Here is a 15469-nt window from a genome sequence, read left to right as displayed (position 1 = left end):
AAAAAATGCAGTCATTAAACCTGCAGCTCAACAAGGTTTTTGGAGACATGCTCACTTTCTACACACTCCTCTTTCAGTCCAAGTTATGATGCAGGAATGTTCACCTTTCCTGGATTAAGTTTGGAGCGGTGAGGTACGAGGATGTGTGCACAGACACATAAGAAATGAGAGAGCGCGAGTGTGTTACACACACACACACACACACAGTCTTTCTGCGTACAACACTCAAACAGTGGCAAAGACACCTGAGAACCAGCAGTTTGTTTGTTTATTAAATGTCGTGATTTTGAACAGATGTAAACAATGGCAGGAGGCTTAAAAGTATAGACGTGATACCAGCTAAATTTAATTATTGTACTAAATCGCAGAAACGTAGTACTTTAGTCTGCTATTCCTCGCTCTGTGAAGTAACGTTAACGTGAGGGAGCAAACTAGTTGACGTTAGCTAGTTAATTAGCCATGTTATCTGCCTCGGTAGCAAGCCAAATAGTATTTATTTCAACACTGAAACAAACGGCGGGTGGGTCTCTGTCTTGATCGGGGGTGAAAGAGGGAGAAATGAAGATGACACAGATATGTAGTTTATGTACGACCTGGAAGTATTTATTTAGCGATCAGTGCTAAAACGTCATCTGTACGGAACATCATTGTGGAGGGAACATGGTTAGTCTTAGGCTATGCGTCAGTTTTCATTTATACTTCTGCGTCATTGTCCACATCAACGTGCAGTACACATGCAAACCGCTAGTCTGCCGTGTCCACGGGCATGTTGTTGGTGCAACCTCGGTAAAAGCCGCGGTCCGCGTAGAATTGACGAGCTGTTAGATTTTTGGAGAGGTGCACGTCAGGCTACGGCGTAGGGTGTGCATCTATGCGTAGGCTACGGCGTTGGTTCAACGCAGAAGTATAAATTGGGCTTTACGCTCTTCGCTGCACACAACTGAGGGAGTCATGCACTTTCCGTCTTTGATGACACGTAAAAAAATCTGTGCATACCGCAGGAACGGTATAACGGAAAATTTTTGTGGTTTTTAAACCGTGACTTTTCCAAACCACGGTATACCTTGAAACCGGTTATCGTCCCATGCCTATGTGTGAGACACTTTTTTTTATGGATGGGCGCTTTTTATTTCACTTCTTTTGGACTGAAGCACTGCAACACCCGCTGACTGCAATGATAGAGCTTGGAATAGCCAGGACAATTTTTTATAATTTTGAAGTTGAATCCAACTTCGACTGGATTCGTCTGAAAGAAGAAAGTCATATACACCTAGCATGCCTCGGGGGTGAGTAAATTAATTAAAGGGTCATTTTTGGGTGAACTAACCCTTTATGCAATGTACTTATTTCAGTTTTTTTATTTTTAATAAATTTACGAAGTTATGACAATTCTGTTTTTGCTTTGTCAATATGGTGTATGGAGTGTAGATTGATGTGGAAAAAGTAATTAAAAGCAGTTTAACATAAGGCAGCAATGTAACAAAATGTTATCGTTTTATATATATATATATATATAGGCACTGTATATATATACTATATATATATATATATATATATATATATGAACATTATGTCTTTACTTTTGATCACTTCAATGCCAAAAAGGACCACTGCAAACAACTGAGTTGAACAACTGAATCGGTCTGATTCATGAACAAATCATTCAGAAGAGTTTTGTTTGTTTGTTGTCAACTCAAAAAGACCGCCATTGCTACTTGAAGCGATGATTTCTCATAGTACAGTGTTTCAATGAACAACCACCTACACTTGGGTCTGTTTATCACAAAAAGTTATCATATGGTGTGTGTGTGTGTGTGTGTGTGTGTTTGTAATAATACACAAGTTGCTGTGGCAGCAGACAGCAGGCATGCTGGTTTGAATGAGTCACAACCAGGAGAGTTTCACTTTCACGGATCACTCAGCCATACACAAACACAGTCTATCACAGTTTAGCTTTAACACACTCACAGAGTCTACCACTATCAAAGCCAGGCCCGGAGAGCTCCGACGCACTCACACATTTACCGTACTCACAGTCTGTTACCTCAAACACACTGCACAATCACTCTACACTCAAGCGCACATACACACCAAACCAGGCTTATCTGTACAGCAGCACTGAGGCCTGACAGCCAAACAAGTGCAGCATCGTCAGGACATTACAGCATACAAAAACCCCCACCACTGCAGCCAAAAGAGATGCGCTACAGAAGCTCTGATAGATTACGGCTCAACAGAAGAGAATAGAGGAAATTCAGTGTTTCTCTTTAAACATTTAAAGGTTTGCTAATGTTTTTCTATTCATTTGTGTTGTGTATCTTTAAAGTCCCCATGAAATCAAAATTAATTTTTTTTGGGGTGGTAGTATTAATATGCTAGTCTCAAGGTTATCTATAAGCCAGTGTGCTCCAAAACAGTGACAAAATTCCGATTTAGAAGATATAAGCATTCAAAGCTTACAGTTCGTCACTTCTGCCAAAATGGATCAACTATTTTTTTTTTGACATCACCTCGTACTTCAGCTTCTCATCAATTCTTCTGACCAATCAAATGCTCTCTAGAATCCGAAGCGCTAGCGCCCCTACACTACAAATAGACGCTGAAGCTGCGGCTGAGATTGGTCACTTGTTTACAGTGTAGTATTATTTCCTGTACAGTGAATGGCAAGTAGTGCACAATGTAGGCAATAGGGAACGATTCAGACAGTGTAAATATGCTTTCGATTGGGGCAAATGAAGTTTGGTTTCGCGTTGTTTCATGCGAACCGTGGCAGCGCACAAAGTCTGATCCGGACTTTGGCTCCGGTCCAGAGACGCGATCGCACGGAGCGGATCATATGCGCGAGTCAGCATATATTAAACACTTTTAAAACTACACAGCCTCAGCATGATTACGATCACTATATTGTTTTACTAAGAGATTCATATTGAATCTAGGGGGTAATCTATTAGACTGTGGCTGTCAAATGCGGGTTTACCGAGCTCAACGGCTCTGGCCCGAGCAGATATAAACAAAACGCTATTGGCGATTTTAAAAAGGGGACGGGGCTGCTTGATATGTCCAGCCCTGTCTTCCTGTTTCAGTTGAAATTACGTCACCACATAGAATAACGCTGTGTGTTTCAAGGCACTTCAGGGGACCTTTAAAATTTAGAATACTGTATTTCTCTAATGCAGGAGTTCCCAGCTGTTTAACTTCAGTTTAACCCCTAGACCTACATTTTTTATTTACTTCAAATACCACCTAATTCTAACCTTTAAATTAGGGCTGCACCATATATAGTTTCAGCATCGATATCGCGATGTGCGCTTCCCCGATAGTCACATCGCAGGATGTGCGATGTTTAGTATACTGATCGTTATACTGATCGTTTTCGCGACACCCGTCGCGTCGTGCCGCCCCGCGCTGTCTACACTGGACGCGACACAGCGACCGTTGCAAATCCTTTGAACTTTGTGTCAGTACGTCATAAAAAGAATGAGGGATTTACTCTCTGGGATTTGTCTGCTGCGCCACGCCGCATCCAGCATAGACAGCGCTGATTATAATGGGTTCTACGCCCCTCGCGTCCGGTGTAGACACGGTGAGAGCCACGCAGATGCACGTGAACACTGAATTACGTTCACTTCCGCGTCTATTTGTGCCTAAAATGACACATACGCATGAAACTATGTCAAAATGCATGTCTCTGCAAGTATCCTTGTAAACACAGTTGCTTATGTCTTAGGTGAAGGTAAACAACTGAGAAAGAAAATGGATGTGTAGCAGTATATTGGTTCACAGCAGTTTAATGCTCCTAAGGCTTTCTGTCATGAATGTTAATCAAGCAGCAAAACACAGAGATTTAAATCACTTTTGTAGCTTAAACACATTTTTATTAGATTTAATTTATACAGTGAAGACTATGCAGTGTTATTTTACATTTTTCATTATTCAACCAGTATACCTGAATGCTGTTAGACTTACCAGTATGGTTTATTTAATTTATATCTATGTTCTATTATATTTATCTATGTTTGTAATTTGTTTATTTTTCTATGCTGATTTAATCCCCTACAAAATCACCCCAATCATTGATTATTTATGATCTTTTTTCCAAATAGAGCTTTTCAAGTCATCTGGTGTTTTTTTGTTTTGTTTTTTTTATATCGCAATATATATATAGCAGAAATACAAAATATCGCAATGCGAGTTGTTTCCAATATCGTGCAGCCCTACCATAAATACAATGTTTTTCACAACTTCACACTTTTGCATGCTCAATATTGTTTATTGTAATAGTCATTGTTTGTCTGAAAGTAAATGTTGTGTAATTTTATAGTGAAATTGTACAGCACATTGGTCAGCATCGCGTTGTTTTAATTGTGCTTTATAAATAAACAGAAACAAACAGAAACAATATTCTTATTTTTCTAAGCACGTTTCAAATTACACATCTTTAATTGGGTAGATGATAAAGAAAATGTACATACAAGATTAAAACTCTTTCTTTTACAAGTTTCCATTATTATTATTTGCCCCTTAGCCTTAATTAATTTGTCCTGAGGTATGACAAATTATTTTAAAAAGTACACATATAATGTTTCGAGTCATGTGGCTCTTCATCAGACCTGATGCATGTTCTTTTGTTGAGAACATGCTATAAATATTTTTCTACTTTTAGAGCTATGGTGTGACAACTTTTTCTTTTTTTTTTTGTTTGTTACTTTTTGTGTGTTGCAGCACCCTCACTGAGCTTTTTTGCCTGCTAGATGTGCATACTTTTTGTTCATTTTTTTTTATTTTACAAAATTACAAATATACCATGTAGTCTTACAATTAATATGAAGTGATAAAGTGTCTAGTATAATAATTAAACAAACAATTGAAAAAGTGTGTTATTTCAAGCAGTTCTGATGAAGTACAGAATTTCACATTGACTCTGTTGTGAGCTGTTACTACTCACTTATATATTGTATTTTTATTATGGCTGTTAAAATTATTAATTATTAAGATTAATTATTATCTATATCCATAAAAAATGGTAAATACTAAATTAAATAAATACTTTCACACTTACTACCTAATTATATAGTATACATTTTTATTAAGGCTGTCAATAGGTAATGACTAATTAAGAATTAATTTATTTTAATACTATGTAAATAATATTTTAAATAAATTAATTAAATACTAAATAATCAAGTTAACACTGTTCATCATATATAATTCATGTGAACCTCCTCGGGGGAAACTCATCTTTACAGTGCACATACAGAACCTTCGTCGTGCATTAAGCATTTACTATGTTAACTTACATTTTGAACGGCATTAAAAACTGGTGGGTGTGTCACAGAACTGTGTTATGATCAATCATGTGCCAAGACCATTGGGAAATTGAAGATAATTTTTCAGTTGGATACAATTAAAGCAATAAAAACAAGAGGCGGCTGGTGGAATTTGGCTTTTATGACACTCACTCATGAAAAGTTTATAATCAGACAGAATATATTGCTTTTGGATCTTGGAATGAAGTGCTTTGAATCATGTCTTATTAACTGCATTAACAGTCGGGGGGAACATCTCTCTTTTTCTACTTTCAGTCTATGTGGGGGCCCAGGAGGATGCAGAATATAGCACTCAAACATTTCAGATGCAGTTCAAAGACAAACCTGCTACAGAGGAACCCTATTCCTACATCTGCTCATCGGTTTATAATGTGAGAGAGAGAGTTAGGGGGGAGCGAGAGATATAGAAATATCACTGTGGAATAATTCTCTAATTTCCTGCGTCCCTCTCTGGATCTAGACTGTGGTCATGGGTCACGCTCCCTGTGAGATTTGGGGTGCTGGAGGATTAGCCCGACACTGTGCTCAACTTCCAATCCTCTCGCCACTGTGAAACCCACCACGGTTCATTACTATCGTTCAGAAATTCTGTCTTTACCCACCCCTGAAATCAGCTCAGAACAGAAATCAGCACAGTCAGAAAAGTTGTGAAAAACCTCAAATGCTTTTGCTTCAAAGTCTCATTTATGACCTGGTTTGGTATGAAGTGATTCTGAAGCTAATCAAGGGAATGTCCTGAGAAACGGGAAGCTCTTTAGTGAGGCTTCTAGAGTTCCTTCTGCTGTCTCCATGGCAACACACATTCTCTCGTTACAGATGAGCAGACATCAAATGCCATTTGACTGTTTTATAACTGTAATGAAAATCTAGCACATTAAAGCCTTTTCTCTCACATTCAAATGATAAACTGAGAGGGGGCATTGTGGGTAATCCTACCTGTGCCTGTGTCCGTGGACGACACCACACCAGGGATGCTGTCATGTCCAGACACTAGAATGTTGGGCGGGAGCAGGTGCATGATGGGAATGAGAGCTGGGTGTGGCTGAATGGAGTAGAGCAGCTGAGAGCCCTCCATCACTGATAACATGGCATTCACTACAGAGAGAAAAAGACAGTCATGATTTCCATTGAACTTCACAGAAAGATGACACAATTCTAGTTGTTTACACTTTCTATTAGTGCAAAGCTGACTGCCACAATGCAAATGAGTTGCTAAGCTGTCCATAAAGTGGTCTGAGCGTAAGGTGGTCTGTTCTATGGTTGCAAGGATATTCTGGGTGGTTACTAGGTGGTTTCTCACTGTAATAGATACAGTCAGCAATGCATCACATACTGAAGGTGTGGTTTTACATAGAGGAAAACAAATCCCTGCTACTCATTCATTCTAATGAAGAAAATATCTGACAGATTAAGCCAAAAAATAAATCAATAAAAATAAAAATAAACCTATGCAAATAGTATATACACTATGACCAAAAGTTTGGGGTTTGTACATTTATTACCGTATTATTCTTTTATTAATTTTTTATTTTATTTATTTATTTATTTTTGTAAAGAAGTCTCTTATGCTCTCAAAGGCGGTGTTCATTTGATCAAAGATAAAGTAAAAACAGTAATATTTTGAATTATGACCATTTGAAATAATACATAACAATAACTACAAAATGTATTTTATTCCTGTGATGGCAAAGCTGAATTTTCAGCATTACTCCAGTCTTCAGTGTCACATGATTTTTCAGAAATCATTCCCTCATAATATGCTGATTTGGTGCACAATAAACATTTCTTATTATTATCGATGTTGAAAATAGTTGTGCTGCTTTTTGTGGAAACTGTGATACATTTTTTCAGGATTCTTTGATGAATATAAAGTTTAAAAGAACAGCTTTTACATCTTTACTAAACCAAAACTATCGAATAGTAGTATATATATATTAAAATTAAAAAATGTTTTTAAAAAACGATGCAATATAAATTATGACCAATAAGAACATTTTGTTAATTTTCTCAATTTACTCATCATTGGAAAAAAGCTTGGATTCTGATTTCAGCAAGTGGGCAGAGCCTCCTTACTGACTGAATCTATGACACTGCTACATATATGCCTGTTCCCCCTTTCAGTGTTAGTTTATGGGATTTTATTGCCCAATTTATCATCAGCCTTTTCAGCTGATAAGTCTGAGAGGTAACAGCACGCCTCTCCTCAACAAGCCACACAATTTGAGGTATTGTCTATGTCTGTAGCTCAAATGGTACGGGACAAATTACACACTGAAGTTTAATACTGGGTTATGGGTTTAGAAAGGAAAAAAAAAACGTCTAACCTCAAGTATGAGCAATAATAATAGTGATGCTTGTCTTAGCAAACACCACTAATAACAATAAACAGATCAAAAGTGGGATACTGTCAAACCCCACAGCACGGTAAAATCTAGGTTTATATGAACCCAAGGTTTACACATCATTGTTAAATACGGGGGAAAAACATCCCTGTCAAATCTGTGCTGCTGACTGCACCCAATGAAACTCACCATCATAAAAGATTACTACAAATGAGAGAGATATTTTTCTCAAACTGAGACAACATATGAGAGCGCAAGCGGAGAGTTTCATTTCATGCTAGAGTCAACAGCTATATTGTATGCAAGCAATCTCCACTTGAATTTTACCACACTTTTGCCCATTCTACACGGTTTCGAGAATAGTTTCAGACACTTTCACAGCAAAGGAAAAACACCCACCTGGACCCCATTTGAGTTTCTAAACTTTATTTACTTTTAAAACAGGCATTTTATGGCTTATGTTCTAGTGAGCCAAGGTAAGACTCAAATATTGAAATCTCACAAAGGCCAGTATGCGTAAGGACTTATATAAGGCTTTTAGAATGCAAGGTGTGTCCATAAGGCCAGAGAAAATTTTCCCATAATGCAACTGGACTCCATATGTGTTGTTTTGTTGCTTATGTGCTATTCTTTGTTGTGCACATCTGTGAGAAAGAAAGAGCAGGCTGGTGTGAACCCGCTGAAAGACGGGCCGTTCACGCCAGTCTGCATCATTACATTTCAGCAGAGCTTTCCATTTTTTATTAGGCCATTTATCCCAGACATTGATAGACGCGCGCGCACATTCCGCTCCATTACTTCGAAACCGTATTACACAAAATCGTGCATCACTACCGCTCAATTGGAAAAGAACACGGCCAGTTCTGAATGAAACAAACACGTGTGCGCACACCTGCCTGAGTTGAGGAAATGGATGTTGGTGACACCTGCATACGGTGGCAGGTGACACCACACATATTTTCATTCACATACCAAATGACAGGCCCAGATGGAATCTGCAAACTTTTTGGGAAGGATTTAAACAGTAAAAATGAGCCAAAAATTACCAAACAAACTCCAAAAAGAAAGAGAGCAGGGAAAAAAGATTTCCTTCCAAAGGCCTATACATATTCTGGAACAATGCCATAGCCTGAGAGCATGCGCAGTCACTTTATTAGACAAACTCATTTTTATTGATCAGAATCGCACTTTGCTTACTCTGTGCCGCTGTGCAAATCACTGAGCTGCAGTGTGTCATTCTGTTCACTCTTAATAACAGCTCTGAGTGGTGCTCGCCTGATGGTTAAGGATCAGGGCTTTTAAATGAAAGGTCACAGGTTCAATCACAAGTAGGGTGACAAAATTGCTGAGATTACTTATCTAATGGACAAATCTGTACAATTAGAGTACAACAAATTGGATTAAAAAACATCCACTTAGTAGCAAATAAACATGCTGTTCTAATGATTACGTACTACCGGGCACAGAGAGAATCTGTTTCACTTTTTCACTTTTTCTATTCTCTGCACTAATTTTGGGGGTCAATCTGCAGAATGAAACTGTGTGTGATGGAAGTACCAATGCTGAGGGAATCTATGCACAGATTTTGTGTGGGCCTGCATATTTATAGTCTGAGTAACAAAGTTCATTCTTTGCAGTGTTACTACGCAACACTATGCATTTCAAATATAACCTGCTGATCTTTTTTAAGTACGTTTTTCCTATTTCACTGTAGCTGTATAAATGAGACACCTGCTATAGTGTAGCATTACTGCAGTTACACTACCAGTAAAAAGTTTGGGATCGGGAAGTGTTTTCTAATGTTTTGGAAGAAAGTCTCTTAGGCTCAACAAGGTTTATAAAAAATAAAAATAAAAGGTAAAAATAGTATTGTTATGAAATATTTCTAGAATTGACTTCAATAAACTTCAGTATGTAAATTATTCCTGTGATGGTAAAGCTGAATTGTCAGCAGCCATTACTCCAGTCTTCAGTGTCACATGATCCCTCAGAAATCAATCTAATATGCTGACTTGGTGCTGAAGATATATTTCTTAATATTATCAATACTGAAAAAAATGTATTAATAGTTTTGTCAAAACCGTGATGCATTTGTTTTCAGGATTCTTTAATGAATAGAAAATTCAAAATAACAGCATTTTTTTTTAAATAGTAGGTTTATACTGTTACAAATTATTTCTGGTCACTTCTGATTCAATTTAATCCATCCTTGCTAAATAAAAGTATTAAAAAATATATCTTACTAACCCCAAACTTTCGAATAGTAGTGTGTGCATTTATTTATTTAATAACATAGAAAGCAAAGAAAAGACAGCTTTGCATCTCTTATACAAATACCAAGGCTCAGCATGTGTGAAGCACATGTACAATCCACCAGGTCAAGGTTCAAAAAACAGTACTAAAATTATTAAAATTAAAATAAAAAATAGCAATCGGTGTACCAGAACCTACAGCTCTCTGTCCACCAGCTTTGTTGCTTATTCCCAATGAATACTTCATGATTAAACCTATGATTTAACAACTAATATAACATGGCCATTCCTTCTTTGGCATTTCGAAGTTATTATGCGTTTCTTTCACGGGTGAAAGAACAGCAGATGTAACAACATCAACGTGGCTTTGCATCTATTTGTTTCTATTCTGAAGGAATGACTAAGCTACTGTGCTTGTCAAAATCAGCCATCTACAAACACTGAAATGTGTCAAAATAGGAATTCTAATCTTCAGAGATGAAAAACTGCTCACTTATTCTCGCATCTCTCCGTCTCTCTCTTCTATGCACACGCAAAAAAGACATGCGCCCAGACAAACACATCAAATAAAGCACAGATTTCAACGTGCCAGCATTATTAGGCTCTGCCAGTGCTGTTTACACATCCTCTATGCCAGTAGTTCTCAACTTGTGGGTCATGATCCAAAAATGTTCCAAAAATCAATGTTAAATTCTACAAAATATAATGTAACCATCCATGCAAATAATTGAACATTAAATATAGCAAAAATATACATTTCTCTCCAATTTTTTAAAAACACGTGGCATGTCTTTTGTTTATGACTTCACATACTACACATCCAAATAAAATCTATGGGTATTTTGATGCATAGATAAATATGTGAAAAGTGTAACCGAATCAAACTTAACTAAACTAAATTGAATTACACTGAATGCAACCGAACCAATGCTGCATTCATTGATTAACTAAATTCAGATGAATTAATTAAATTGAACTAAACTGAACTAACTTCAATTAAATAAAAAAAACTGAACTGGATTAAACTTAAACTGAAGCAACAAAACTGAGCTGAATCAAATCAAACTGAACTGATTTGAACAGAACTGAACTAGGCTTGGTAGCGCATCAGGTCGTCACATGATGTTTAGCAAAAAAATCTGGATTCTGAAGAAAATCCAGCGGAGAAGCACTGTTCTAGGTCTCGTCTTCTCACTTTCCCAACGTCTGCACCATCCAGAAGGTGGCTTCAATAATATTAATGAGCAGACAATGGCTGAATTTGTGTGTGGTGCTATATAAGTCATGCGAAAGAATGTTTGCACCTATGCTTGTGTGTGTTTGACAGCAAGTTTATGTGTGATGTGAGAGGCCCTAGGAGGCTCAGACTCTCAGAGAGATAGCAGGACATCTCCTCCCTCCAGCATGGAGAGGCATAATTGAGACAGAATGGCAGGTAGCACAGAGACACACGGCTAGAAGGAAAGGCTGGATTCAGAGAATTTTAGATCAGCATTGCTCCCTCTCCACTCCAACAGCTGGACACCCTGCAGATACACTACATCCATGACTCACTCTCATATGGTGCTCTCAGTCTCGAGATCAACACATCTACAAAGCAAGCAGTATGATGGGACAACAACAAAACTACATCACTCTCGTTATGAACAAAATTACTTCATTAGCTTTGTCATACGCGATTACATAAACATCATTGTTTAGAAAGTCAAATATCCAAGGGAAAAAATTCTGTCTTCCATCTTATTAACTTATCCCTTGCGAAAAAGAAGTGTGCTTAATTGCACACTTGTAGTGTACTTCAAATTATTATTAGTATATTTTATATTAGTATATTTATGACACTTTTAAAAAGTGCACTTTGTAATAATGTCAAATTAAACGTTTTTCTTTAAAGTACTTTTTAAATCATTGTTTTAATAATCTTCTGGTGCTTTAAAAAAAGAAGTAAACAAATTTTGATGTGTTGACTAACATACTAAACCACAAGTACTTGATTATGATTTTAACTGTAGTGTGTTATTAAAAATTTAATTTTAAGTCAATATATTTTAAAATGTACTAAATTGCAACTTCATTACTACAAATATGTAAATACATACAGTATATAATTTAACGCATGACATACAAGTTTCAATGAACATTTTGTTTAAGTATATTTATGCTTGCCATTACATTTGGCAGTAAATTTTAACAGTATTTCAAAGACAATAAAAGTAATTATGCAATTACATATGAAGATGTGCCTAAGTGGGTCAAAAAACACACTAATGTTCAGCGAATTGCAATTAAATATCTGAAAACATTCAGTTTCTGTAATAAGCACTCTTTTTAAAAGTATGCTAAACGTGTACTGCTTTTTTCACAAGCGATTTGTTTCCAATCATGCATTATTATTTTATTTTTTTTGTTCCATACCACCTGCTGTTGTCCTCTGAGAAAAATACTTCTTCAGCCTTTCATTGGCATTCAATTAATCCCCAAAACCCATTTTGCAATTATATCATTTTGGAAGAACATCTATGGATGCATGTGACTGTACAGTGTGAGTGGACTCCTTCAACAAAGGAGACTTTTGAAGATGACCTACTTGACCGCTTTCAATTCACAGTGAAGGAATGAAAAACAAAACGTATGCTTCTTAAAACTACAGACACAGAAAATGAATTTATATACAATACATGGTATAAACATCAATTTAAATAAATTGCAAAAAGTGGAACATATCCATTAAGACATAAAAAGATAAGAACACAAATAGAAGGAAGGAATCTGAACACTATTCTCAAACATAAAACACTTACAAGGTCAAAACCAAATAATGCATCTTCCAGGGTATGAAAACTCTGCCAAACAAAACAGCAAAAAAGGCCAACATTAAAGAATAGTCTTCAATTAAGGCTACTTTCTGAAATCTGTTTCAAGAATCTCTTCAATTATTTATAGGCGAGTCCCAACTATTTCCTTTAATTTACACATTTAAGATTCTCCTTCAAAAGAAGCAATCTGTTCACCTTTCAGCATTAGGAAAGAAACAAGATCTGAAATTATCAAGATAGAGATCGTTTGCTTAGAACAGCACTGCAAGAAATAGTCCTAAATCAATTTGCTTTTAGGTGGAAATAAATTTAAATGGTAAAATCAAGGCAAACTGACAGATTGAATATTGAAAGCATTTGAAATGAGGCAAACATACACACATGCAAATAGTTTCTCATCTCTAATGTCAGAAAGCATAAAGTGCTATTTATCAACTATTTATTACTAAGCTCTTGCTGTTGTCTCTAGCTCGGTTTGACTCCTTTGAGACCATGAGTAGAATATGTTATCTAGCGTCAAATTTCACTACAAGAGCTTTCCCAGAAATCAAGCCGGTTCAGTCAAGCCTTCAAATACCTGCTGTGCTGCTGGGGTAATCACATCAATGAAACATCTATCTACTGTACGGTACCCAACTAAAAAAATCATGGAGAACTGCCTAGAAGAAAACTACGAATGATCTCTTTATTTCACAACCACATTCATACTGACTGAACACTTCAGCTTTAAAAGTCAATATGAAACACAATTCACAACCTATTTCATGTCCGCAATGTGACATATTTACGTGTCACTCAAGACTGTCGATGTGAAAAAAGTAGGGCGGGATTTGATTGGATAATGACAACAGTCACAGTGTGTTGAATATCAGAACAGTCACCCGAAAACCTCCTGAAATGCCTCTGGAACCCACTTATGAGGAGTATTTTTGACTGGGACATGGAGACTGAAGGTTTAGCTTGCTTTCAAGAACATCTCAGTGCATCACAATGGCATCACTTCTTTTTCAAATCTATCATCATTTGCTGTAATTGCCATCAATTTTAATACATCAGCATTAACTGGCATTAAATTAAGAAACTTAGAGTCAATTCTGATTTCATGTTGACGTCAAACTTTGACTGAATCCACTATTTGTTTAGAAGAATTGAGCTGCTAACAGTGTGGACTTTGAACTATTGACTGCATGTGAAGCTCAGGGTTGCACTCACACTGCAGAGGGTCTTTCAGCGTTGGGTGCAGGAGGGCTCTAGGGGTCCCATTGAACAGACTCAACCTGAAAAAGACATGGTGATTAAAAATTGTAATAATAAGTTAAAATACTTATATAAATGTGTATAAATGTTACATTAGGGGTAACAGATATACACAGTGTGGGGTCAAAAAGATGGGTTAAGGTTATGTTTGTCACTTTTTAAAAAATAAATTTATAATTTTAGTCAGCAAGGATGCATTAAATTGAATAAAAAGTCACAGTAAAGACATTTACAATGTAAAAACAAAATATATCTCATATAAATGCTGTTATTATGAACTTTCTATTTATCAAAGGATCCTGAAATAAAATGCATCACAGTTTCCACAAAAATATTAAGCAGTACAACTGTTTTCAACAATGATAATAAGAAACATTTCTTGAGCAGCAAATCAGCATATTAGAATGATTTCTGAAGGCTCATGTGACACTAAAACAAACAACAGTTATTTTAAATTGTAATAATAATTCAATACAATTTACTGTATTTTTAATCAAATAAATGGTAAGTACATTTTTAAAAACATTAAAATATCTTACTGATCCCAAACTTTTTAATGTTAATGTATATATATATATATTCTATATTATAAAAAACATATATTGCAAAAAAAAATTGTTTAAATAGTATAAAGCACTTTTTCTAAAGTAGCATTGTCCAAAAGTAACACCAGCAGATCAAGTTTCAGAAGTGGGTTCTTTTGTGTTCTAAAATGTGGAATGAAGTTAAGGAGGTGAGTGACAAATTTAAATACTAAAAGTACTCAGTAAAGTACTCCGTTAACAAAAGGTACTCTGAATTCATTCAGAAGTCCACCACACTCCGATGTTGGGACAGATATTTTTTAGTATGACAAAGAGAACATGAAATTACAGAGCCATTAAAAGAGTTATGAGAGGCACGCATTCAGTTCTTTCTTCTGCTGAATAGCAGGTCATTATAATAAGCCCATTTTATTCACTGATTACGAGTTTCAGGATTTGCTGCATAGTCAATAAGACAGTGTGCTTTGGAGTGTCATCTTTCTCACTCATGGAAACGGCCATTCTGGACTGCTCTGAGGTGACCTTTACCTGCCCTCTCCCTGAGAGATACTGGAGTCTGCATGCCCCGTGAAGAGCTGGAGGAGTCCAAAACCTGACCCCACTGCATCCTGGGAACCGTCTGCCCTGGTAGACAGAGACACCAACTCCACCACTGCCACCACAGAACTCAGACACAGGGAAGTATGGAAGTACACCACCTACAATAAAGAGACAGACAGAGAAAATTATAAAGTTTCACTTTTTTTGACACTGTAAGCAGTGTTTGCTCATGCGAAAGTCAAAGTCGAGTCAAATTTATTTGCATGGCGCTCTTCACAATACACAGTGTAGGGTTGGGCGATGTCTACCAAATTGGCATCGGACGATGTCTGCGGTGAAACATTGTGATGGACGATGACATCGGGGGGAGGGGCGGGGATAGGGGTGTGT

At 36.7% G+C, this 15469-nt stretch overlaps 1 protein-coding gene across 1 annotated transcript in view; it reads right to left on the bottom strand.

Moving 5' to 3' along the window:
- The window catches only part of nphp4 (nephronophthisis 4), a 163441-nt gene that overhangs the window by 121048 nt on the left and 26924 nt on the right, over positions 1 to 15469 (bottom strand). The window contains exons 3-5 of the mRNA XM_016559763.1: positions 15068 to 15237; positions 13950 to 14014; positions 6264 to 6422 (exon numbers count right to left, since the gene is read on the bottom strand). Coding sequence (XP_016415249.1) covers positions 6264 to 6422; positions 13950 to 14014; positions 15068 to 15237 — 394 coding nt within the window. The remainder of the gene's footprint in view (positions 1 to 6263; positions 6423 to 13949; positions 14015 to 15067; positions 15238 to 15469) is intronic.

The sequence above is a fragment of the Sinocyclocheilus rhinocerous genome, unplaced genomic scaffold, assembly GCF_001515625.1.
Source record: "Sinocyclocheilus rhinocerous isolate Xijiao unplaced genomic scaffold, SAMN03320098_v1.1 scaffold558, whole genome shotgun sequence".
In the NCBI taxonomy this organism is placed as follows: Eukaryota; Metazoa; Chordata; class Actinopteri; order Cypriniformes; family Cyprinidae; genus Sinocyclocheilus; species Sinocyclocheilus rhinocerous.
This window is presented reverse-complemented; position numbering and strand designations above follow the sequence as displayed.